Source organism: Symsagittifera roscoffensis, chromosome 7, assembly GCF_963678635.1.
Source record: "Symsagittifera roscoffensis chromosome 7, txSymRosc1.1, whole genome shotgun sequence".
In the NCBI taxonomy this organism is placed as follows: domain Eukaryota; kingdom Metazoa; phylum Xenacoelomorpha; order Acoela; family Convolutidae; genus Symsagittifera; species Symsagittifera roscoffensis.
This window is the reverse complement of record NC_087068.1, coordinates 57349254-57376487: the sequence shown is the minus strand read 5'-3', so window position 1 is coordinate 57376487 and position 27234 is coordinate 57349254. Positions and strand designations below refer to the sequence as shown.

At 33.2% G+C, this 27234-nt stretch overlaps 1 protein-coding gene across 1 annotated transcript in view; it reads right to left on the bottom strand.

Moving 5' to 3' along the window:
• Positions 1-5481, bottom strand: part of LOC134852090 (popeye domain-containing protein 3-like) — a 66331-nt gene extending 60850 nt beyond the window's left edge. Inside the window, exon 1 of the mRNA XM_063868369.1 lies at positions 5128-5481. Within this exon, the coding sequence (XP_063724439.1) occupies positions 5128-5143 (16 nt within the window). The 5' untranslated portion in view covers positions 5144-5481. The remainder of the gene's footprint in view (positions 1-5127) is intronic.
• Positions 5482-27234: the final 21753 nt, after the last annotated feature.

Genomic DNA, 27234 nt, shown 5'->3' with positions numbered 1-27234 from the left:
AATTGTACGACGAATTCACCTTAAAATAATTTTGTAGTGCATCATATATTGCCTTTTCAGCCTCATAACTAAAATTATCACAGCGCGCATAAAGTAGCTCAGAGCGTGTCTAGTTTTGCAATTTTAGAACCCCGAGACTTCAAAAATATAGTGATCATCGAAAGTAAGTTATCTTCTCACATTTGAACTTGGGAACTCGATATCTTCAATGAAAGATAGAAAAAAATATTGGGTAAACGTTTATTTTGATTGTTGCAGTTTGACTGAAGAAGAAAAAAACCCTATGAATAAATAGTCCGAAATTTTTTGAAAGTTGGAACAAAACATCTGCGCTGATACGGCAGTTTTTAGTTTTCACTACATAATTACTGTAGTAAAAATGAAAAACGGGCAAAAACTATTGGTTTTAAAATCATTAAATCGAAGATATCTGGCTTTTTTGATAAAAGAATTTTTGTATATTGATTAAATAATTGCCTAGAAAAGCGCATAATGACATAACATAGATAAAATGAAAGATGATATTGAATTAAATTCCCCAGTATTTTGTTGACTTTATTCGGTTTCGCATATTGAGTTATGACCGAGGTGGTTAACTCATAGAGTAATTTCGGATAGGGTACACCGTCTGCTCGTCACGCTATCTTATTTTCGGCCGGATAGATTCGTGCAACTTCTTAGTCTAATACCGATCCTAATCTTACTCTTATACTATCTAGTCTCAGGTTGTTTAACTAGTCTCTGCTAGGCTCAATAGATCTAGGGTATACTGGTTTATTGCGGCTGCTGAAGTTCTCTTGGAGAGTCAACTAATTTCTAAGTTAAATTCAAATCTCTCTGGTGCTGAAATTACAAGTAATTTCAGCACTTACAAATAAGTGGGTTGTTAGTTAGATGGATCATGATTGGTTAATATTAAATACTTTACAGTGGTAAAATATCTAATTTATCCAATCATAAAATGTAGTTTAGATCAGGTTCCAATATTTTCAAAAAAGTTATTTTGAAAGCATTTCTTCTATTAACGGACAAAACACAGACAATACGTTCATTTCTGGTGCACCTAGAAAGCAATCTTTGCAATATTCTTGCAAAGGAATGCAAATCTTGTAAGAATCTTGCAAAACTTGCATTCACCCAGCCAGGTTGATTTTCACTAACGTTTATTAAATTATGCGTTTCATGCAAACTTCTAAATTTGCAAAATTCAGATTTTTTGCATTTTGCACTTTTATATTTGGGTTAATAAGGAGTAAAAACTTTCTCATCAATAATCGAAATTTTTTGATCATTAACTTTTTTTGAAGTTTTTCAAAAAATGAAGTTTTTTCCTTTAGAAACCTTGGTTTCGCCTGCATTCGGGCAATTTCTTCAGGTTTTGTTTGGTTTTGGGGAATGTAATCCAACAATATGATTAGGAATTTTAAAAACAGTGAGTATACCAAACAATGAATCGGTGAGCAAATAGATCAAATTTTGGATTAGACTGCAAAATCTTGCTTATTTCTTGCACAAACAAATCTTGCAAGAACTTTGCAAGAAAAAGCAAGAATAATGTTCTTACGCAAGACGTCTTGCAACATTTCCAACATTTCGAGAACACTGGGGAACTTGATCTGAACACAAGTCTGCCAGATCTGACCACGTGTATGTGACATATCTGATCACATGCTTGCCAGATCTGGTTATGTGTTAATCGTATTTGATTAAAACTGCAAAATTACTGCAACTGCAAGCAAAACTTAACACTTGTTTTGGCATAAACAGAAATTATGTAACCGGAAAATAACTTAAAAGTACTAAAATTCGCATTAAAAAGCAAATCTGAGCAGCTTCTTGAAAAACTCAAGGTTAATTCATCAGCAATAAGCTGAACAGAAAGATTTTCAAAACAAGACCGATTAAAAAATGGCCCATGTGAACAATCCCCCTAAAATTAAGGTTGCATGTTCTATGCTCAAGTCCGATTGGTTAAAAAATTTTTTTTAACTAAGTGATTAATCTCCCGCTGATGATTTACGGGAAGTTAGTTCATTGGTTCAAAAGAAGGAATTTAAAATTTTTTTAAAAAAATTCTAAGCAAAAGAAAAAAAATTTAGAAAAGAGGCAATCACAGTAGAGAGTTTTTAAGCCAGACAACAAAATAAAAATGCCAACACAAAAACGAGAGCCTTGAAATCAACAAAATTATGATTTTTTTTAAATTTTTCAAAAAACAACTTTTAAGAATTTGCGGCAGTTTTAGACAAAATGCAGATAAAATATAGGCAGATAGTTTTTTTTAATTTTTGGTTTCTTCAATTCATAATAAAATAAACCCAAGATTACTCTCGTACGTTAGAAAAAATTTAACGCGAAAACCAAAGTATATGATACAACTTTTCCACTAAAACTTCGATTGCTACAGTTTTCTACTTACAATTAGATATAATGCAAAACCACTTTAGAAAAACTCTCGCGAGCAACGTTTCTTTCAAACTATAGAGAAACTTCTTGATATCCAGTTTTTGAAAACTCTTTTTAAAAGTTATTTACATGCGGCCAAGTTTGTTTTCCGGCAAAAATAAACTGATCATTGGAACCTACTTTGATTTTCTAAAGAACGTTGCACTAGCAGTTTTCGGCAAAGGAAAATCCCAACTGTTTTTTTAGATAGTGGAAATATTCTAAATCCATCCAAAATCCATCCGAAAGTCAATCAAAATGCGACTGAAAGAGATTTTTTATATGTCATTCAAATCCATATATTCTGTACCTACCCGCACTGACTAAAATGGTTTCAAATTGGGTTAAATTGACCTTGAAAATTTTGGACCATTTTGTCATTCAAATCCATATATTCATATATCCAAATATCCATAAATTATGTCATTCAAATCCATATATTCTGTACCTACCCACACTGACTAAAATGGTTTCAAATTGAGTTAAATTGACTTTGAAAATTTTGAACCATTTTGAAAATTTTGGATCAATTTGAGAGTCTAAAAAAATCTATGTTAAACAATTCTGAAGGATTTTTCGACTAATTAAAATTCAGCCAAATCTTACTTTAACTCATCCGAGTCCTACTAAGTTCCATTCAAATCCATTCAAAGATACCCATTAGCAAAGTAGCTTTACTGTTTAAAAGTCCATTTAAAATAAAAACAATTAAATTTTTTTGCTAGAATTGCAAGAACAAGCTATTTAGAAAAATAAGTAAAATTTTTTTTCTCGATTTCTCAAATAATAAAAACGTGCCAGATAAGTAGAAATAAAGATAAAACCAATACTAATCAGCAAAAATCATCAATGTGAACTAGCTTTTAAATAAAAACGTATGTAGCAACTTGAGAAAATGTTGAATAGAAATAAGATTTTTAATTCGCAAACTTTCATTAAAATCACAGAAAATATTCATTTTAAAACCTAAATTTTGACAAACGTCTGTTAACAGATTCAGAAAACGCTCAAAAAATCAGCTTTTGAGCTCAAAAAGAGGCAACAGGTTCATATAAAATCATCAATGTAAATCAGCTTTCCGGCAAAAATAGTTATAATAAATCAAGAAAATGGTCAATATAGATCAAATTTTGAGCTCGAAATATGCAATGAAATCATATGATGTTAATGGTATTTTGAGAAGTATTTGGTTTTTTCATTGTGTTACCATACGCTATGGATGTAAAATGAAAAATTATGTGCAATGAATAAATACAGCATAAAGTTGAAACTGATGAAATATGAATGAGAAAAAGAGGTTTAGATTGAAACCTAAAAATAAAAATAAATTCAGACTGAAAAAAATGGATTTAAATTGATTTAATTTGATCTAGCTCACTTTTTGTTCCGACTTTCGATACGAAAGTAACGGAATATTTGTGCTCGGGGTGGGTTTTTTTTTTCTTCAGACAAATTTCGACTTTTTAACTAGCCATTTTTGACGGAATCTTTTTATATCAATCGAAAGGTATTGTTGTCCTGAGCTCAAATTTGAAAAGATATTTCACCTGTGATCATTTTTCGTAGAGTTACGGGGGTTTAAAGGTTGCCATTTTGGCCAATTCGGGACAATTAACGCGCGGTATATTTCGCGCTTTTAACGCGTAAGCGGAGAGATAATCCGTCTTAGAAATCGTTCCCAATTGGTTAAAAGAAGCTTATTTGCCATAATTGGTTTGTTACAAGGAGCGAAATCTATCCTTTTGTACTTTATATGGCGTGTGGGGGGATGATTTTCATAAAAAATTTGAAATTTTAGAAATTTTTTTTTTCATTTTGTTTTATTTCATTGAATTTTTTAAATGTTATTACTGCTCCATAAACCTTAAAAGGCAGTCGGAAAAAACAGGGCTTCGCCCTGATACGAGCAGTCTTGTTTTAGTTGAAGATCAATATAAATCAAGTTTGAATTCATCCAAAACCATCTTAATCTTTTCTATTCAATCTTTGTACTTTTTTCATGCTAAAATCGATCTCTTTCGAAATTACATACTTATTGTTCCGACTTTCGATACGAAAGTAACGGAATATTTGTGCTCGGGGTGGGTTTTTTTTTCTTCAGACAAATTTCGACTTTTTAACTAGCCATTTTTGACGGAATTTTTTTATATCATTCGAAAGGTATTGTTGTCCTGAGCTTGAATTTGAAAAGATATTTTATCTGTGATCATTTTTTTGTAAAGTTATGGGGGTTTAAAGATTGCCATTTTGGCCAATTTGGGACAATTAACGCGCGATAAATTTCGCGCTATTAACGCGTAAGCGAGATTTAATCCGCCTTAGAAATCGTTCCAAATTGGTTCAAGGAAGCTTATATGCCATAATTGATTTGTTAATAGGCGCAAAATCTATCACTTTGAACTTAATATGACGTGTGGGGGGATGTTTTTTTATCAAATTTTATCTCAAATTTTTTCAAAAAGTTTATTAAATTTTTTTATTACATTGAAATTTTTCATCTTATTAATGCTCCATAGACCTTAAAAGGCAGTCGGAACTTTCAGGGCTTCGCCCTGATACGAGCAGTCTTGTTAGTTCTAAATTCGATACTACTTCGTTTTTGTCAGTGAGTGTAGTATAGTGCATAATAAACATAAATTTAGTTCACTAGCAGTAGTGATAGAGTCACTAAGATATTCTTACCGTTATTTGAGTCCATATTCAATCAGTCTAAAGTTAAATCCGAAACCGAAAAAAAACAATGTGACCATCAGGGCACTCTCTTTTATCAGCTTTATTTAAAGTTTTGCAAAATGTTTTGCAGCGGAGTTGGAAAAGCTAATCTAGAATAACAATTTATGCTTCCAAAAATTTACACCATAACTATTTGGCACACAGATAAATATGAAAAAAGTAAACAGCAGCTCAATTTGAATTTTTTATAATTGTGGTATTACTTCCTTGGAAAAAAATCAACGTAAAATGCTGGTATTTTCCGCAAGTATTTTAAAAATAAGTCCGACCTTATACGCTTTTATAAGCGTATACATGCAAAGGCTAACCACTATTTTCCAATTACGTATTAAAAATTGAGAGAGGGGAAAAGAATACATAGGCTCGAAGCGGGATGAAATTTACCCACGTTTAACACCAAGTAACTATTTTACATTGACATTTTTTTCAGTCACGCGGACGCTTTTCCCCCATTTTCAGATGAGCTCCAAAATGTATCTTTTTATGGCAATGTTGTTACTTTTTTCTTTGAAAAGCTTTTGATTGATGATGCCCATATTTTAAAATGAAATGCCTTTAAAAACCAATCTTTGCACTTTTGAGTTATGACTTGGGTGTATAACTCATAGAGTAATTTCGGATAGGGTACACCGTCTGCTCGTCACGCTATCTTATTTTCGGCCGGATAGATTCGTGCAACTTCTTAGTCTAATACCGATCCTAATCTTACTCTTATACTATCTAGTCTCAGGTTGTTTAACTAGTCTCTGCTAGGCTCAATAGATCTAGGGTATACTGGTTTATTGCGGCTGCTGAAGTGCTCGGGAGAGTCCAACTAATTTCTAAGTTAAATTCAAATCTCTCTGGTGCTGAAATTACAAGTAACTTCAGCACTTACAAATAAGTGGGTTGTTAGTTAGATGGATCATGATTGGTTAATATTAAATACTTTACATTGGTAAAATATCTAAATTATCCAATCATAAAATGTAGTTTAGATCAGGTTCCACCCATCCGGGTTTTACAGAGTTTTTTAGAATAGTTCTTCTGCAATTCGAAGGATGGATGATGGACGTTGGTGTTTGGCGAACATCTTATTTCTTCTGTTTCCTTTTTATTAAAGAAGTTCCAGGAAGCTGGAGTTAGAGACATAAGACGTTGTGTCTTCTAGTGACAACGACTAAGTCTTTGCAACAAACTCAAATCTGATTTCAGAATGGTTTGCTATGTCAGGTTTTTCTGTTCTGCGTGGAGAACTTCTTTTGTGTCTGATCTAGTTTGGGAATGGCGTGGAGATTGTGCGTGGAGGGGATGCCTGGTTACTCGGATCTGTACGTATACTTGAACATCGAGGTGGTCATTGGTCTAGTTCAATGAAGTCCTTTTCTGCGAAGTCAAGTCGTACTCTAAATCCTTTGAGTTGTGATTGTGAGTGGCATATCGATTGTGGTTGGTCATTCTCTCTCGAGTGTAGTGGGGTCGTTTTGTCTTTAGATGTTCGTCCTTGGTGTTGTATTCTGATCTATGTATTGCATAATGTAATTTACATTTTATAAAACATTTATTAGTTTAATATTTTTTAGTTATGATTTTAGTTAGTTGTTTTCACAAAAGCTTTTTGTTTTAGTTCGGTTATTTTGAAGAGTTACTCACACTTGAGTAGCTCTTATTAAAAATAGAGGTGTGGTCACAAAGCGTGGATGTAGCACGGTGGGTTAGGCCGGCTATAGAGCATGCTCAGGACGTCCTTCCTGGTGGGTTAGGCCAGGAGTGGGAGTATGATTTCATGCGGTTTTTGTGAGGGGTCCTGTTATGTGACAACGTTTTATGTTGGGTTTGTTGTGGTCTTACTTATGTTTTGTTGGTTGTGTCCTTTTTTCAAAAATCAAATTGTTTGTGGTATGGGTTTGTCTTTCGACTTTTTTGTGTTTTATTATTTCTTTCTTAGACTTTATAATAGTCCTCAAAAGAATAAATTATCCAGTTTTAAACTGGGTTAATCCGGTTTGGGTACCGTTGGTTTCCTTTTCTTAGTCATGCTGTTATTCTATGATTTGTGGTATTTAGTAAGCTGCGTTGGTTAGTTTTGTTTAGTATATGATTCCTTTCCAACCGGGTTAAAGGAAAGTTTGAAACATGTTATTATATGTTAGAGTTGTTGAGTGTGAAAACTTGAAACTGAAATTCATTATTTTAAACAATTCTTCGTGGGCGAGCTGTGCGAGTGTGGATAGAATTTCTGTGCGAATGAATGAAAATATTAAAAGGTTAGTACTGCAATTGCATTTTATTAATTTACTGCATAGAATTTGGAAATTTACTGCTAGTTATGGAGGAATTTTAAGATACAAATTTTCATCATAATTAGATTTACTGCTTTGGGGGAAAATATTATAGATGAATTTACTGCATTGGTATTAAATTTATTAATTTATAAGTGTAAGAGATTAATAGAATTTTTGAAATCTGTTTGATGAAATTTGCGATTTTTATTTGTCTTTTGTTGTTTTTTGTAGGTGATTGTCGGATGAAGGCTAAAAATCTAAAGAAAACATGGATAAAGTATGGTGAGTTTTTTAATATTTTAATTAGTTAGTAATATTCACTTAATTCATACTTACCTGTTAGTCGTCGGGGAAAAAACCGTGGGGGAAGATGTCGTGAATTAGTTCTGAAGTTGTTAGTAGTTTAGCTAGAATGCGGATGATATTTTTAGTCTGAAGCAGTGGCCAAAGCAATTGAAGTGCCTTAATAGTGGTTAGTTCTTCAGTGCCTACTATAAACTCATAAGGTGTGTTTTGGATTAAGTTATATAATTTGTGGTTAAATTTAGTGTTGTGGATGAATTCTAAAATTGGGATTTCTATAGGCTGTACAAACTCGTGCGGGATAAGGAAGGGTCGGGATTCTTCGGCGTTGAAGGTCTTGGTGATGGGGCAGAAAATGTACAATTGGGTTATGGGGTCATAATTACGAAGAATACCATGGAGGTTAGTGTCTTTAATACAATATGTGAAATTTAGGAAATACGGTGAAGTGTATTTTGAATTGATGAATTGAAAACGATGGTGTGGTTGTCTAGAGGGTGTGTGGAGGTCAAAGTGATTTTGGATGAAACGATAGTAACTGTATGTATGTGTTTGTTTAGTGCGCAACATAATATCATGTGAGCAGTGCAAATCTCTTTCGTGTGGTGCAAGGAAATGAAAGGTTAGTGAAAAGATTTGGAAGCGTTCTTTAAAACTTTCGTATGCTTGTGTGTTTGTTAGTGCTTCTGAAATAATGTGATCAAACTTTCGGTCGAAGATGTTTAGTGTAAATACATATGGTGTCTTGATGAAAAATTTCTCGGTGATTTGTGGATTAGCGAAGCGATCGTCGTCTAAGAATTGATCTTGGTTAGCTCTGATGATGTTGTGATCGTAGTATTCTAGTGTATATTCATTAGCTCTAGGTGCAGTGTGTATTTTTAGTGATTTTTTATATCCAACGTAAGTAAACTGTCTAGCGGTTAGTGGTGTAGTTAGTTGATATAGCATGTCTTTGTTTCGTTCTATATCGATGGAAGTGTTGGATAAAGTGAGTTATGACTTGGGTGTATAACTCATAGAGTAATTTCGGATAGGGTACACCGTCTGCTCGTCACGCTATCTTATTTTCGGCCGGATAGATTCGTGCAACTTCTTAGTCTAATACCGATCCTAATCTTACTCTTATACTATCTAGTCTCAGGTTGTTTAACTAGTCTCTGCTAGGCTCAATAGATCTAGGGTATACTGGTTTATTGCGGCTGCTGAAGTGCTCGGGAGAGTCCAACTAATTTCTAAGTTAAATTCAAATCTCTCTGGTGCTGAAATTACAAGTAACTTCAGCACTTACAAATAAGTGGGTTGTTAGTTAGATGGATCATGATTGGTTAATATTAAATACTTTACATTGGTAAAATATCTAAATTATCCAATCATAAAATGTAGTTTAGATCAGGTTCCACCCATCCGGGTTTTACAGAGTTTTTTAGAATAGTTCTTCTGCAATTCGAAGGATGGATGATGGACGTTGGTGTTTGGCGAACATCTTATTTCTTCTGTTTCCTTTTTATTAAAGAAGTTCCAGGAAGCTGGAGTTAGAGACATAAGACGTTGTGTCTTCTAGTGACAACGACTAAGTCTTTGCAACAAACTCAAATCTGATTTCAGAATGGTTTGCTATGTCAGGTTTTTCTGTTCTGCGTGGAGAACTTCTTTTGTGTCTGATCTAGTTTGGGAATGGCGTGGAGATTGTGCGTGGAGGGGATGCCTGGTTACTCGGATCTGTACGTATACTTGAACATCGAGGTGGTCATTGGTCTAGTTCAATGAAGTCCTTTTCTGCGAAGTCAAGTCGTACTCTAAATCCTTTGAGTTGTGATTGTGAGTGGCATATCGATTGTGGTTGGTCATTCTCTCTCGAGTGTAGTGGGGTCGTTTTGTCTTTAGATGTTCGTCCTTGGTGTTGTATTCTGATCTATGTATTGCATAATGTAATTTACATTTTATAAAACATTTATTAGTTTAATATTTTTTAGTTATGATTTTAGTTAGTTGTTTTCACAAAAGCTTTTTGTTTTAGTTCAGTTATTTTGAAGAGTTACTCACACTTGAGTAGCTCTTATTAAAAATAGAGGTGTGGTCACAAAGCGTGGATGTAGCACGGTGGGTTAGGCCGGCTATAGAGCATGCTCAGGACGTCCTTCCTGGTGGGTTAGGCCAGGAGTGGGAGTATGATTTCATGCGGTTTTTGTGAGGGGTCCTGTTATGTGACAACGTTTTATGTTGGGTTTGTTGTGGTCTTACTTATGTTTTGTTGGTTGTGTCCTTTTTTCAAAAATCAAATTGTTTGTGGTATGGGTTTGTCTTTCGACTTTTTTGTGTTTTATTATTTCTTTCTTAGACTTTATAATAGTCCTCAAAAGAATAAATTATCCAGTTTTAAACTGGGTTAATCCGGTTTGGGTACCGTTGGTTTCCTTTTCTTAGTCATGCTGTTATTCTATGATTTGTGGTATTTAGTAAGCTGCGTTGGTTAGTTTTGTTTAGTATATGATTCCTTTCCAACCGGGTTAAAGGAAAGTTTGAAACATGTTATTATATGTTAGAGTTGTTGAGTGTGAAAACTTGAAACTGAAATTCATTATTTTAAACAATTCTTCGTGGGCGAGCTGTGCGAGTGTGGATAGAATTTCTGTGCGAATGAATGAAAATATTAAAAGGTTAGTACTGCAATTGCATTTTATTAATTTACTGCATAGAATTTGGAAATTTACTGCTAGTTATGGAGGAATTTTAAGATACAAATTTTCATCATAATTAGATTTACTGCTTTGGGGGAAAATATTATAGATGAATTTACTGCATTGGTATTAAATTTATTAATTTATAAGTGTAAGAGATTAATAGAATTTTTGAAATCTGTTTGATGAAATTTGCGATTTTTATTTGTCTTTTGTTGTTTTTTGTAGGTGATTGTCGGATGAAGGCTAAAAATCTAAAGAAAACATGGATAAAGTATGGTGAGTTTTTTAATATTTTAATTAGTTAGTAATATTCACTTAATTCATACTTACCTGTTAGTCGTCGGGGAAAAAACCGTGGGGGAAGATGTCGTGAATTAGTTCTGAAGTTGTTAGTAGTTTAGCTAGAATGCGGATGATATTTTTAGTCTGAAGCAGTGGCCAAAGCAATTGAAGTGCCTTAATAGTGGTTAGTTCTTCAGTGCCTACTGCAAACTCATAAGGTGTGTTTTGGATTAAGTTATATAATTTGTGGTTAAATTTAGTGTTGTGGATGAATTCTAAAATTGGGATTTCTATAGGCTGTACAAACTCGTGCGGGATAAGGAAGGGTCGGGATTCTTCGGCGTTGAAGGTCTTGGTGATGGGGCAGAAAATGTACAATTGGGTTATGGGGTCATAATTACGAAGAATACCATGGAGGTTAGTGTCTTTAATACAATATGTGAAATTTAGGAAATACGGTGAAGTGTATTTTGAATTGATGAATTGAAAACGATGGTGTGGTTGTCTAGAGGGTGTGTGGAGGTCAAAGTGATTTTGGATGAAACGATAGTAACTGTATGTATGTGTTTGTTTAGTGCGCAACATAATATCATGTGAGCAGTGCAAATCTCTTTCGTGTGGTGCAAGGAAATGAAAGGTTAGTGAAAAGATTTGGAAGCGTTCTTTAAAACTTTCGTATGCTTGTGTGTTTGTTAGTGCTTCTGAAATAATGTGATCAAACTTTCGGTCGAAGATGTTTAGTGTAAATACATATGGTGTCTTGATGAAAAATTTCTCGGTGATTTGTGGATTAGCGAAGCGATCGTCGTCTAAGAATTGATCTTGGTTAGCTCTGATGATGTTGTGATCGTAGTATTCTAGTGTATATTCATTAGCTCTAGGTGCAGTGTGTATTTTTAGTGATTTTTTATATCCAACGTAAGTAAACTGTCTAGCGGTTAGTGGTGTAGTTAGTTGATATAGCATGTCTTTGTTTCGTTCTATATCGATGGAAGTGTTGGATAAAGGTAAGCAAAGAGGGTTAGTAAAATGATAATATGAGGTCCAAGAGAGAGTGGGCATTAAAACGTATTCATCTACAAAGTTGCGTGTTTCGTTAGCGTCGTGAGGGGTGTTTAAGGTGTATTGTGGAAACGAGGGTAAAGTGATAGCTAAAAATTCTTTAGTGTTAGTATGCTGGGGGTGGTTGATGTATTCACGGGCTGTTCCTGGTTTTGCTGGGAAAGGATGGTTGGGGAATTTTCTTTTAAAAGTGCGGTAAGCTCTATTAGTGTTTAGTGAAGATATAGTGGATGTGGATGATGGTGTTAATGATTCAGTATAATTTGAAGAGGGTGTAGGGGGATTGGATGAATTTGTAGTGGAGGAGATTTGGTTTATGGTCGGGGTGTTAAGGTGGTAGGGTTGTTGTTGGAGGGTAATAAAATTATCTAGCTCTGGGGAGATTCGGGGGGTGTCTGGAGAATGAGATGATTGGTCAGAATGGTATGAGGAATAGGTTGGGGTAACTTGGGAAGCATAAGAGGGTGTGGGGGTGATTGGGTCAGGGTTATTGGATAATATGGGTTGAAAAGGGGGTTGAGAAAAATTAGGAGAGTTATGAAAATTATTGGATGGGGATGGTTCTGAGTCGGCAAATTCATCGGGGGTTTCAATATTCGGGTTATTTAGCTGTGAGATGGAGTATAAAACTGAAATATGTGAGTTAGTGTCGGAATTCATGCCTGATGTTACTTTGCTAGATGGGAAATCGGGTGGCGGAAAAGCAAAAAGTGGTATGATTGGGATTGGAGAGGTAAGATTGGTTGGATGGGAATTTGATCGGTGTAGTGATCCAAGTTGGCGGCTCATCGTGGGCTAAAAAAATTATTATTTTGAGATTGAAAAGCGGTGGTATGGGGCTGTTCAATAATTTGTTCATAAGTATTATCATCTTGTGATTGATGTGTTATTATATGTTGGACGGGACTTTGCGATGTATTGAGTCGAAAATTTGGATTATGTGTGATTGCTAAATGTCGAAAATTTCGTGGGACTAGGGATAGTGGATGGTTATTTGGTAGGGGTGGTAATTGTGGTGCCGTTGGCGTTATGTCTACATTGTTATGTTCTTCGTCGTATGTATTTTGTCGTGTTGCTATTTTTGTGTTATATTCTTTTATTTGTGCGTCTAAAAGAATTTTGTTTATAGATGTAGAAAAGATTCCAAAAAATCCTGCAAAGAGTATGCGTGCTACACTTGCTTGTCGATTGACTTGTGTGTGTATAGCACATGTGTTGTAGATTCCTTTTAAAAGTGAGAAAAGAAATCCAATAAAGTTAAACATTGCGTATAAAATAGTCAATTTTTCTAAGATGTAGTAGGGCCATCCTAGAAAATCGAGGATCTCATTTTTGAGTGTAACAAAGCTAAAAATGTTAATTGGTGATATATCTTGGGGACGGTATTTTTCACCGTTTAGATATATATAATCTTTAATGTCTTTAAAATATCCGCTATAGTCTTGCGTGTAGATATCGGCAAATCCTGCGGTTTCTGCAAGTTTGCGTAAATTTTGGTCTATTGATTGTCTTTGTATAGTGTCCATTTGTGTTAATAATTCTTGGAATTGTTGTGTTCTAATGTGATGTTGAATATCTGATTTTGAATAGATTCCTATTGATTGTAAGTCTATATTTGGGTTTCGAGCGATAGCGCGAATGCTTTCTGGTGAAAATTTTTTGAGTGATTGCATTAATGTGGGATATGGAGTGAGAAGATAATATTTATTTTCATCAGGGTTTAGTTGTACTACATTGTGGCTGTTTTCTGATCCACATGGGACTGCGGTATCCCAGAAATAGGTTCTTCGTGAAAGTGTATCCACGAAATGTACTTTATTCTTATAAAAGATAGGGATTCTTTTATAACATCGTTTATCTTCAAAAACGTATAGTGGTGATACTTTTTTGGTACAAGTATAAAACCATAAGATGTTTCCTTCGTAGTCTAAAAAATTTGATCTATTTCCTGATAATAAGTATCCTGCATAGGGTATTTTTAATACTGCTAGTGCAAGTGATTGTAATATTTGTGTTCGTTCTAATTCGCATAGTTGGTGTAGTGTTTCTAATTCGGAGAGTGACATTTCTTGAAAAATTCGGCTAATTGTATAATCTAGTTTCATATCTAAATGAATATCATAGTGGATATTACCGAAATATGTAGTATTCATTAGTGATAATTCTTGTAAGCGTGTGCTTCTGGTGTCATAAGGTTTTAGATGTCCACCAGGTTGTCCGTTGCTTTTTTCAAAATTAACTGGTATATAGGATGTTCCTTCGTTTAGAGGATGACCTGTGGCATATGGGTCGATTTTTACTTTTCCAGTGGTCATGTCGAATCCTTTTTCGTATTCAACTAATATTTCAGAGTATTGTGTTCTGTGGAGTGGATTCCTGTATTTACATGCAAGTTCTGTTTCTTGATATATTTGAAAACGTGTCAATTTATTTTCTATATTGTCTATGTTTCTAAAATTAGAACTTAGTTTTCGTGATGGATGGACTTGTTCATATGGAATTGATTGTATAAAATATTTTTCGTGAAATTTTATCATACGAGCGTGTATTTTTGCTACTTGAAATGTTGTACATGTATCTTCGGGGAACCAAACAATTGTTGCTTGTGTTCTTGTTGTAGGGTCGCAATATCCTTGATCATTTTTACAAGGTAGTCGGATTCCTTGATAGATCATTGTATTATCTGATAAATCTCGTGTTAGTTGTATTTTTTCGAGTTGTATTTTCCAATCAAAAAACATTATTTCTTGGTATCCTTTATTTTTTGTGTCTGCTTTGCAGTTTGATGGGTCATTTATACCAATGTGTGGTATCCAATGTTTATCGTGTAGGTCATAGGTTAATCGTCCGTGTGCGCCGTTATACGGGTATTTTTCGTCTAGTTTTATATGTCCTTGGTGTCTTTCAAGTTGTGATTGATGTACAGAGTCTGAAAAAACTTGAAAATTAACTAATTTTCTTTGGGAGTTTTTATTTTGTGTGATGTTTAGTCTAAGTAATTCATTTTTACAATCGTCGGGATTGAGATGTAAAAGACGTTCTATATTACTTTGATAGAATGATTCATGGTCAAGTCGGTTTTTGTTGCCGTTGGAGACTTGTGAACAATGTACTTTCTTTTCGGAAAATGTCGCTGTGAATTTATAACCTGTAACTGTTGTTGCTCGGGCTTTTGAATAGAGTGTTGCTATTACATCTGTGGTTTCTATAGCTTGTGGTTCTGTTTCACATTGTGATACTTGATTTATTGCATATTTATGTAGTGTTTTTTGTTCATTTTCTTCACAATCGTAATGTGTTACTAATAAATCTTGTGGTCCTGTACGAGGGGAAAGGTTTATGTTTTGATTTGAGATTACTAGAAAAAGGAGTTGGAGAAAAATTAATAATTTTAGAATATACATGTGTATGATAATCCTGAGTATGGGTTATAAAATGTAATGTAACCAATTGTGTTTTTGGTATATCTGTCGTATTTATATATTACTTCAGTAGTTATAAACGGTGGTGGTAGTGATTGAGCTGTTATGTTAGGTGGATTTAATGGGTAGGGATGTTGGGTAATGTTATTTAACTTAACTGTGATTTCAAACTTTAATTGTAAACTGTTTTGTTGGAGTATTTGAATATTGTGATCACGGATATCGTTGTGAATATCTTGGCGATATTGTAATCTATTAAGTGCCCAGTTATGAAGGCGGTTACTTTCTTGATGTTGTCCAAATAATGGTGGAGGTGCTGTGAATGTATTCCAATCTAATCTTAAAGGAATATTTATTGATGATTGTTCTCGATATCTGGCGTCGAGATTATTTGGAAAATTTAAGTTAAAGGGTGGTGGTGAAAACTGGCTTATTGATGGTGTTGATGGTAGTGATAATGTTTCTGGTAGTGATGAGGATGTTGTTGTATCCGTAGAAATATCTATGGGGTCATTGACTAAATTTGGTTCACCTTGTGTAAATGAATGTGTAGTCCAATATGGAAATCGTGATGCCTGGTTTGGGGGGTTAAAGGGATTTTCACGTATTTGCTCAGATGTTGGTGTTGAACCTAAGTAATCTGATGGTAGGCTTGAGGTGCTACGTTGTGAAAGAAGCGTAGGGGTTTCTGGTAATATACCAATGGGGTTTTCTGGAGTGTTTTGTGATGGGGATTGAGGTATATCAAAATGAACTCGGGGAGTTTGAAAATTTCTGTTTCGTCGAGGATGTATAATTTGTCTATTTATTTCGACTGTATTTTGGTTTTGACTAGAATTTTTTATTCTACTTAGTTCTTGTGGTAGTGTTGGATATAGGTTATATGTTGGTTCGCTTAAAGGTGCTTGTCGTTGAACTGGTTCTAGTGGTTCTGATAAACGAGCATGTCGTTCTTCAAAAGTGTATGGATTGTCTTGAAAAGAAATTCGTGTAGATGTTTGAGGATTTTGAGTAGTTGAAGGTGGTGTTTGGTTATCTTGGGATGATGTCGGTGAAGACTGATTCTGTGACTGTTGGGTAGCAATTTTTGATAGTTTTTTGAATTATTACTTTAGTGAGAAATTTTGTGTTTATTATAATATTCTTCCAAAAAAAGAATTAGAAGGGTTGTTGCTAGGGCAAATGTGAGGATTGCTTTCTTTATACATTTACATATTGTCAAAATGAGGGATGATAAGAATGCTATGAAAATTACAAACAATAAAAAAATATCAGTTCTACTGAAAATTGTTCGTATCATTTAGACAAGTTGTTAAAATCGTACCTGTGGATATATTCAAGGGTTTTGGAAAGTTGGAGGAATAGTTCGAGTATAGTGTAGAAAATTAAAAAAATGTTACAAAAAATGATTAGGATTATTAGAAAATATTCAAGTATATCAAAAAGAAATATTATAAAGGCTTCAAGTATTGAAAAAAAATGTTTAAAATTTATAAGTATTTGAGCAACTGTTTGAGAGAAGAGCATTTAAGAAATGATCTCTTGGTCGAATATTTTTTGCTGTTTGAGGCGATTTTCTAGTGTGGTCGAATTATTTATTAGTTTTTTGACAAGTGGGTTGAGTTTTGTAAAAAATTGTTGGGGGCAATTTTCATGGTGACTGGGAGGTCGTCTTTTTCTTTATTTTTGTTTGTCAAATGATCCGGGGTATGGTGAGATTTTTATACTTTAGGCTAATTAAAATCTTCATTTTGTTACTTTAGGCTAAGTTATCAAATTTGTTTTGGGGGTATTCGTGGTCTGAGTTGGGGAAATATTGTTGATCTTTGGGTTATTGGATAAGGGAGGGGTACGGTATTATGGTGATATTTATTTTAGCTGTCAAGTTGGAGTGATTTGCTTATTTTTGACCTGGAGGTTGTAAAGTTATAGTTAGAGATGTGCCTGGAGTTCTAGATTATTCGTCTAATTGATCTTAGTTTGAGTTAGAGAAAGTGGCGGATTGGATGAATCCTATTGGTCTATTTTGAACTAGAATTATTGCGTACTTGTGAGCATGTTATTTTGAAAAATTGAAATGAAAAATGTTACGGAGGTTTCAAGATTGTGAAGTACAAAATCTTTAAAATTACTTTTTAAATTCTACTTTCTTTAAAATTTTAGATTGGGGGATGAATATTTTATAGTTTTTACGTGGTTGATTTCGGAGTCTTGTTGTTTTTCTATTTTCTGATTTGTCGATTTGTTCTTGGGGTATTATTTGTTCGGTCATTTTTCTATTTTTTCTTTGTTTTGGAGATTCTTTATAGTTTGGTGTATTGTTTTTGGTGGCGGTTGGTTTTGTGTTTTGATTTTCGGTGGGGTTATCATTTTGTTCTGTGTTTTTCAGATGTGGTTCATTTTGAATGATTTTTAATCCTGTGAAAGAATATAATTGGGTTAATTCGCGGAGTGCGTATTCTTTTGGGTAATAAGGTAATAGGTTGTTTCGATGTTGAACGATTTCTTTTTTGTTTGAGTCGGTAATTTTATATGTGACATCAGTGGGTTTTGCAATTATTTGGTATGGTCCTTTTCGAAGGGGTTGTAATTTTTTAGAAATTCCTTTTTGAGTATTAAAATTAGGTATTAAAACAAATGTTCCAATTTTTAAATCGGAAGCTGGTGTAAAACGTGAATTGATTTGTTCATTTATGTTTTGTCTTTGTAATAACTTTTTCGTTATTTTTTGGTAAATTTCATGGTGGTTCTTATCTCTATTTAAAATCCATTCGGTGTGTGTACCGGAGGCTAATTTAAGAATTTGTGGGTGATGAAAATGATCTTCATCGTGTGTATGTAAAGGTAGGTTATAACAAATTGAATCTTTATTTGGTTTACAATAACCTTGTGCGTTTTTATGGGAATTTGCTGTAAACATTATTGGTTTGCGTGGCTTTTGGTTAAAAACCATTTCGTATGGTGACATTCCTAGTGTTGTCGTAATTTGTGTGTTATATGCTAAGGGAAATAATTTTACATCTGCTGACCATTCGGTATATTTTGTATCATTTCCGTTGATGATACATCTAAGATATTCTTGTAGTGAACGGTTCATACCTTCGACTAAGCCGTTTGTCCAAGGTGCATGAGATGTACGTGGTTTGTGTTTAATGTTGTATAAATGACATAGTGTTATTATTTCATTATTTATGAATTCTGTACCATTGTCTGTAACTAAAATTTCTGGTAGTCCGAATTTTGCTATCCAGTGTTCATAGAGTGTTGTGTAAGCGTAATAAGCGTTACAATGTGGTACTGGGTTAAGTGCTACATAATGTGTAAATGCGTCAACAATTACCATAATGTAGGAGTTTCCTTCTGATGAGGGTGAAATTGGTCCTTTAGTATCAAATGAGATACGATGATTAAAGTACAAACTTTGTCCTTTAAAATCTTGTTTTTGTGCTATTTGTTTTTGATTTGGGTAAGGTTTATTTAGCTGACATATTATACAATCATTGCATAGTACTTTTATCCAGATTGGTGCATTTGGGAAGTAAAAATTTTGTATAAAATTTGAATATGTTTTTTCTGATCCAGAGTGTCCTTTAATATTTTGTGTATGTGAAATATTAAAAGCGATGAGAATCATACTTAAAGGGAGACATGGAACTGTAGATTCATTCAGGTTGTATTCTAAAAGGTCTGTAGTTTCATTAATTGTTGTGTAATTAAATTTGCGAAAATATCGGAGGAGTGTCTTGTTGCCTAGTATGGTTGAATCTGCTTTGTTAGGTTTAGTTTTATATCTGTGCCATGATTTCAGTTGTCGAATTACTGGGTCAAGGTTTTGATATTGTTTCAGTGTTGAAATTGTAATTATTTCTGTTGGGGGGAGAAAAATGTTTTCGATTTCTAATTTAGATAAGGGTATTGTATCAAGTGGGTCGTGAAGGTCAAAAACTTGATTTATTGTGTATTTTGAATCATTTGTTTGTGGTCCTGATAAATTTATTTTATCAGTTAAATCTTCTTTTTCAATTAGTGGAAAATGGTCTTTCTTAGGCGGGTGTTGTTTTGTTCGTTTTTGTTGGGTGTTATTTTTTATCCATTGAGAATATGGGATTGGTTTGAAAGTTGATGTTCCAAGTAAATCAACTTCATAATGATTATTTTGACAATCTAAATAAAGTGGGAAATGTTGTAAATTATTTATTTGTGATTGTTCAATATCAGTTTTTACTGCATATTTGCATTCTAATCGGGGTGATGTTTCGTTTTCTGCAAGGTAGAATTTTATGTTTTTGGGTATTTCAACTGTTGTTTTTCGTGTAAGTAATTCAGGTGGTGTATTTCGACTTAAGGTGTCTGGTAATGCAAGATTTTTTCCTGCAGTCCAAACTATATGTAAGTTTGGAAGTTTCATTAGAATTAGTTGAAATCTGTAAACTCGGTGGTTTGGGTTAGATTTTTGTGTAAAGAGAAAGATGATTGGTTTATGGTCTGTGAATAGAACTGTTGGATGTTTTGATCCAAGTATCAGAAATTCATATTCTGTCAGTGTATATATTATGGCTGTACATTCTCTCATTAGAGTTGAGAGTCGTAGCTCTGCTTGAGTGAATAATCGAGAATTTGCTGATATGAGGTTCATTTTATTTGTACCATTATGTGATTGTAATAGTGCTGCACCGATGCCAAAGTTCGAAGCATCGCACATTGCATAAAATGGTTGATCAGGGTCTGGAATTGTGTTTGAAATTTGTTCAGTTAAAAGTTTCTTTATTTCTTCGAATCGTGCTTGATGTTCTGTATTCCATTCAAAATTATTTTGTTGTCTAAGGATGTTGTAAAATGGTCGTAGATATAATTGCATTTTATAAACATATTTACTTAAAAAGTTTAACATTCCAAGAAATTCTTGGATTTTCTTTTTATTTGTTGGTGGTTGAAGTTTTTGAATAGCGTCAATGCGTGATTTCAATGGAGTGACTGTTTTTCTTTCTATATTATGTCCTAAGAATTTAACTCTTGTCAAAAAGAAGTGTGATTTATCGGGGGCGGCCTTCAGATTTTCGTTCTGAAGTATTTGGTGATATTTTTCTAAAACTTTGAACATTTCGTCTTTTGTTTGTGATTGCATAAAAACATCGTCTAGATAGGTGATTGCGTTTTTCTTGAGTATTAGTGGTCTAAAAATTTTGCTCATAAAAGCTGAAAATGCTGCTGGTCCTATGGATATTCCATAGAATAAGCGGTTAAATTCATATTGTTGGTTTCCGATAACAAATTGTGTTAAACGTCGTGATTGTTCATCTAGTGGCATTTGATTGTATGCACTATTCATATCGGCGGTTGTGAAGTATTTGCCGTTTATTTTTGTTAAAATAACTTGTATTGGTTCGATGGGCCAATTGCATTTTGATTCATCTATGAGTGAATTGAGGTATCTAGCGTCGAGAACGATTTTTAATGATTCTCCTTTAGCTAGAATGATAACGGGGTTGATGAATGTGTTGCCTTTTGGTTGTTCTTCTTTATTAACTGGTGATATAATATTGTACTGTTCTAAAATATCGAGTAATCTGTTTACTTTATCATGTAAGTGAATTGGTACTTTACTTGCTCTCTGTTTTTTGAAAACTGCGTCTGGTTTTAATGGGAGATGTAGTGATGAACTGATTTTTCCAACATCGAATTTTGATGTTGCATAGACTGATGAATATTCAATTAGCTGTTTGGCTAACTTTTCGAATTCGACTTGTGTTATTTGTGAATGTTGGAAATTAAACATTGTTAAAAATTTCTGTTGGTCCTCTGTGTAGTTACTTATGTTGAATGTAGGTTTGAAATATGGAGTTTTTGTGAAATAATCCGTATTTCTGTTTTCGTTACTTATTATATTATTTATAGATAATTCTTCATTAAGAATTGTAGATTGGCAAATATCTAGTAATTGGAGTATATTATTTACGCGATAGGCTTTTTCGTGTATTGGTGATATTGTAGCGTTGGTTTCACAATATCCTAAAAGTCCTAAAGGTAATGTTACTTGGTAAGGTGTGTTGTTATAAACATGTAAGGAAATAATATCTGAATTCGAATTTTTCAAATATTTTATTGATGAGATTGTGATTTTGAAAAATTTGTGAATAGGTTTGAATTCAAATTCTGACATATGAAATTTTTGTTTGTTTTGTTCTTTATCATATTGGTGAACTTGTTTGATTGAAAAATTATAGATATTTCCTGATAGTGGTTTTAGGTGTTTTCTTTGTTGGTTAAATATCGGGTAGAATTTTGAAAAGAATGGTGGTTGTTTATTTAATCTTTGAAAAAATGTTAAGGATGTTTCTTTTGTTTTTGTATATTTATCTTTGATTAATATTTTACTATTTAGGATGTTAATTGTTGGTATATACTTCGAAATAAATGGTATTCCAATGATATTATATTTAATATCAGTGATATGGAATATTTGTTTAAATGGCTTATTTAGAATTTTACTTTGCTCCATTGTTCTGGTAGGGAGGAGAAATAATTGGATTTTTCCGTAGTTTATCAGTGTTGATCCTTGTGCTGTTGCTAGTTTGCTGGAGGTTTCAAGAGGTGTTAGCTTTGGGTGTAAGGTTTTTATTTCATTCCATGTGGGAATGTTTATTATGTTTGATTCTGCTCCTGAATCAATTAAAAAATCTATTTCAAGGTCTGGTGGTTGAAATTCTTTGTTTCTTGGGCTTTCTAAGAGAAATGGTATTGTCCAGATTTTTTCTTTGGGTTGTTCTTTTTGTATATTTTGGTAGATGTGGTTTGTATTCAAGCATTTTGTTTTGACATTTTGATTGGGTTGTTCTGTAGTATTTTTTGCATTTGTTTCTTGCGTTGTTGGTGTGGAATTTATGGGTGTAGTGTAATAATTTTGAAGAAATTCTGATTGATTTTCATATATGTGTGATGGAAAAGGTTGTTCATATATGACAGATTCATAGTCATTTTCGACTTTTATCATATTGATAGAAAGAGTGTTTTCTGTATCACTTTCTGAATCTGATGATGTACAATTTATTTGATTGAGTTGTAACGTATCAGTAACTGTGTCATCAATACCTGGGGGGTCTGATGTTGTTTCTGGGTTAGCTTGTACTTGATTGATTTGTCTTTGATGTTTAGGTGTACTGCTTCTATGACGATTATTAGAGTTATTATAGTGATTATTATTCCGGTGTGGTGATTGGGAATAATTTCTATAACGATTATTATAACTTGAGTGTCGATTTTGTGAATTATTTCGCGATCTGTTTTGGTAATTATTGTTTTGTCTGTTATAGTTCGATCTATTATATGAGTTATTCCTTGATTGATTGTTCGGGTAATTCTGGTTTCGGTTGTTTGAATAACTTCTATTTCGATTATAGGAGTAGTTTCTATTCCTATTGTATGATGAATTTCGTGATTGGTTGTTTGGATAGTAGTTATTTCTTGGTTGGGAATTAGATCTAGAAACAAATCGTTGTGTATTTGAATTTGATCTGGAGTAGTTATTTCGACTATTTGGTCTATTGTAGTGATTTTGTGATGAATTGTTCGTGTTTCTTCGTTCTGGTGATCTTCCTCTATAACTTGAGTTATATGGGGATTGATTTCTTGTATAACTTGTATTGTTCGGAAGTGGCTTTCCTGAACTGTTGTTGCTGTATACATTTTTGTTTGGTAGATTTTGATCTTTTTTCATATATTGATAGAATGATTTATTTGGTTCTTTGTATTTTTGAGGTTTATTTTGACTATCTTGCTGTTTTTGTCTACATTCGGAAATACTATGTCCGTATCGTCGGCAATAATTACACCATTTTTTGAAAGATGGTTTGCCTTTAAAGTTCGGGTTCTTTTCGTAAATATTGAGTATTTCAGTGATTTTTTCAACGAGGTCTGTTTCTGATTCCTGTATATTATTAATATTAGTGGGAGTCGTTTCAATTCTGTTAACGTATTGTAATTTCAGATTTTCCGTTTCTTCTAGTTTCATCGTGATTTCTGCTTGTTCTAATTTGTCTACTAGTTTTCGAAAATCTAAATCGGGTTCTCGAATTGAAGAAGGATGAGATGCTCTCTTTTTTATTGCTATTTTCCTTAATTGTGGTGTTAAGGTCATCATTAAGATTTCTGTCATCTTTGTGTTTTTATAGTCATGTGTATTTAATGAATATGCTTTTCGAACTAGTGTTTCGATTCGTACTGCTATTTGCTTGATGGTTTCGTTTGGTAATCTGCGAATTTCATTACATAAAACTCTTTGTTGTTGTTTGTTTCTTTCGGAGTCAAACATTTTTGAAAATTCTTGTGTAAATCATTTCCAGTTTGATTTTATTTCTAGAGGTAGTACTGAAAACCATTTTTGGGCTGCGCCATCTAAGGTTGTTTGTATTAACGCTGTGCGTCGATGTATCCAGTTTTGATGTAGTGGCGTATTAATTGGTTCAGGTCCTATATTTAAAATCAAATTTGCTGTTACTGCATTTAAATAATCTTCTACAGAGTATTCAGGGTCTGTTCCTGTGAAAACCATTAAGGGTTTGTTTGATGTTATTGATGATCCACCCATAAGGTATGGATTCATTGTCATTTGTAATGATTCTGCTGCATTTGGCATTTGAGAAAAATTTGAAAGTTGGTTTCTTGTTATTTCATGTTGTTGGAGATAATATGGGAGTGGTATTTCATTTTGCATTTGTGATGGTTGATACGAGTGTGCAGTCATTGGATTTTGTTGTTGAATTGGTTGAAAAGATTGTGTATTAATTGGATTTTGTTGTTGAATTGGTTGTTGATGTTGTGCATCTATTGTTTGTGGAGAAAAATTTCTATGGTTTGTACATGTTTTCTGTATTCCTTGTCTACGATATTCTTGAGTATTTTGTGCAAATATATCTGGTTGTAAGAAATCATCATCTGAGGATAAATAATCCATATGATAAGATGTTTGTTTTTTATTTTTATTTTGTTGAAAAAATGGGTAATTTTCACTGCGATCCTGTGGAGGATTTGGTTGAAAATTTTTGGAATTATATTGGGCCGTTGGGTTATCCCAGTTTCGAGGTTTTGTATATTGATTAAAATTCCTTTGTGGTTGATAATTTGTTTTTGATGTATGTGTATAATTATAATTATGGTCTGCAAAGTTGTTTCTAGTGAATGTTTTGCGTGTTTTTGATGGTATTGTCATGGGTTTGTATGTTTGGTAATCCATATGTGAATATTTAGGGGCAACCGAAGGTTTAACGGTTGATTGTAAGGTTACCTGTGTTTGTGAAGGATTTGTATTTCTTGGTGTTGTTAAATTTGGGCGTATTGGTGAAATACTTTGTTGTGTAGTTGTTGTGTGTACAATTTCTTCATTTATGAAGTGTGATGGTGTCTGGATATCTTGTTGAGTAAGATTCCTAGTTCCATTGAGGTTTTCGTTGTGTATGACTGTAGAGTTTAAACTATTATTTTGTGTATCGGGTAAAAATGTATTATAGTTTAATGGTGTTGCATCAATTGTTAATGGTATTACTCTTACATAATCTCTTATGTAAGATATTGTACCTATTGCTTGACTTGAGATTGATTGTGGAAAGCTTATAAATGCGGGATGAGACCATTCGGGGTCCCAAACATAATCTGATTGTTCTGTGATAGCGGTATCATCGTTCGAATTTTGGGGTCTAAAATTTTTTCTTGCTTGTGCAATTAAATCAATATTGTGTGTGAAATAATCTATTATGAACCATGCCAAAATTTTTTGTAAATCGTGTTTGGTATGTTGTGAAACGTCGTCTTTCGTGAAATTTTCTTTAATGATGTTTAAATAACTAGAGAGTAGTGTGATTTCATGTCGTACTCTTAAATGTTTAGATGTTTCTGTCGGTGAGACATTTGTTAATGGGATTTCGTTTTCTAATATCGAAATATAACTATATATTATTGCGAAAACTTCATTGGTGAAAATGGAGTTTGCTCTTTGTGAGTTATGGTATTGGATGCTTTTTATATATTCTGAAAAAACTTTTGAAAATTCTAAATCAAGATCGTCTGTTTGAATAGTATATGTTCTATTATTATGGTTTGGGGAAGTGAATTCTATAGAGTAGATTCCATACTGTTGTGTTATGTTGCATATATCTTTTAGATAGTGATCTATGATTTGTCTTTTGATTTTTACATCGGGGAACTCTGTTTTACATGGACTGATTCCGGGTTCAAATAAATTTACGAGTAAATTTTGACAAAATATGTGTTGTCCTCTATCAGTATCTGCATCTACTATAAAAGGAAAGATTTCATCATCATCTGGGGTTTCGTCACCTGGGGTGTGCGTTGAGCTCATTTTTTCGTTCGATGACTGTTAATATGTAATTATTAATGTGTCGAATTGGTTGATTCCAATTGTACAAATGTACTGGTTTGTGTTTATACTGCTTTTTTATTCTTCTTTTTCCTCTTTTTGATGAATTTGAAGTTGTTTCTGAGTCAGAAAAATATAGTTGATCGTGAAGTGGGCAATTTTTATCTATTGATTTTTTTAGTTTGTAAAGTTCGTCTAAACTGTTGGTTTCTGATTCTGAAAATGCGTTTCGATTTTTTGAAAATCTTTTTCGTGTTATTTGTCTTTGTTTAGTTATTATTTTCCTCTTTAGTGTTTGTCGTTTTGTGCGAATGTATCCAACTGTTTGTGTATGAGGTGTGATTACAAGGTCGTATTTTTTGTTATTTATTTCACAATTGTGTAAAACGATTGTTTGTTTAATTCCTAGGTTTTTAAATGACATAAGGTTTAGAATGACGGATGCAAAGGTTGTTAAATGATTTCTATTTTCCTAAACTGTTAGTTCTTACGATTTTTTGGTTAGCTTAACCTGGGTCTATTTGTTCAGGGTTGGAGAGAAAAGTATATCGATTCCGAAGAATGATTTTTACTTTCTCGTGACTAGTATAAGCTAAGGTGTTAACTTACTTAATCTTACTTAGGGGTAGTGATTGTGTTCAAGGGTTGGAGAATAGTAAATCGATCCACAAGGTTCAGGTATAATTAGAACGCGAGTAGTTCGTTAGATACTATTTTAAACTTACTAAGTCTAAGATTTATCCTGGGTCTGGTAAGAGGGGGGGTCAAGTGAAGGATGAATAACCGAAGTTCTTCACTATTTATCCTAATTTGAATGATTAGTTTTGTTTAAAAATTTCTATTAGTCTTGGGTCTTTAGAAAGGGTTGGGTAGTGAATCGACGTTTGAGGTCGTTAGACACTAATTAAGTGGGTGGGGGAGAACCAAGTTGTTCTGTTTGATCCAAGGATAAGCCTTGATGATCAAATTTAAAATTTAATTAAGTAGAAAATGATTTAAGATCCAAGGATAAGCCTTGATGATCTGGTTTTAAAATTAAGTGAATTTAAGTTTTAATAAAATTTTAAATGTGTGTAAATGAAAGATTTAGTGTTTTGATGATGTTAGTGGGTTTATGATTGCTGTTATGTTTTAGATGATGAAGCTGGAACAACAGGATGATTTATGATTACTAGCCAATTATTGTCATGCTACTAATTTTTATTTTTATTTTCCAATAAATATTTTTCAAACATGTTTTGTATAATACTGCAGAGTTTTAGGAAAACGATCTAAGATCTTTTTATCAATCGTTATTGTATAATATTAATTTTGTTTAGCGCCTGAAATGATTTTGAAGAGTAACTTCAAGGTTTTATGTTTGCAAATGGAAATCTAAATTCATTGCAAGTAGTATTCGAAATATAAAAGTTTGTTCTGGCTTTTGCCGAACTATCATATAACTATACGGCAAGTTTCTACTTTGTCGTATGTCGTCTTTGGTTCGAGGTCTTCTTCCAATTCCGGGTAGTTCTGTTATGGTTCGGAATATTGGCTCTGATCTATTGAGTCGGAGAGACATTTCAATTTTGTAAATGTTTTTGTCTAATTTCTAATCTATTTTTGGTTAATTCTAATCTAGTAAGGTCTTGTTCGAGACTTATGGTCGCACCAGATGAGTTATGACTTGG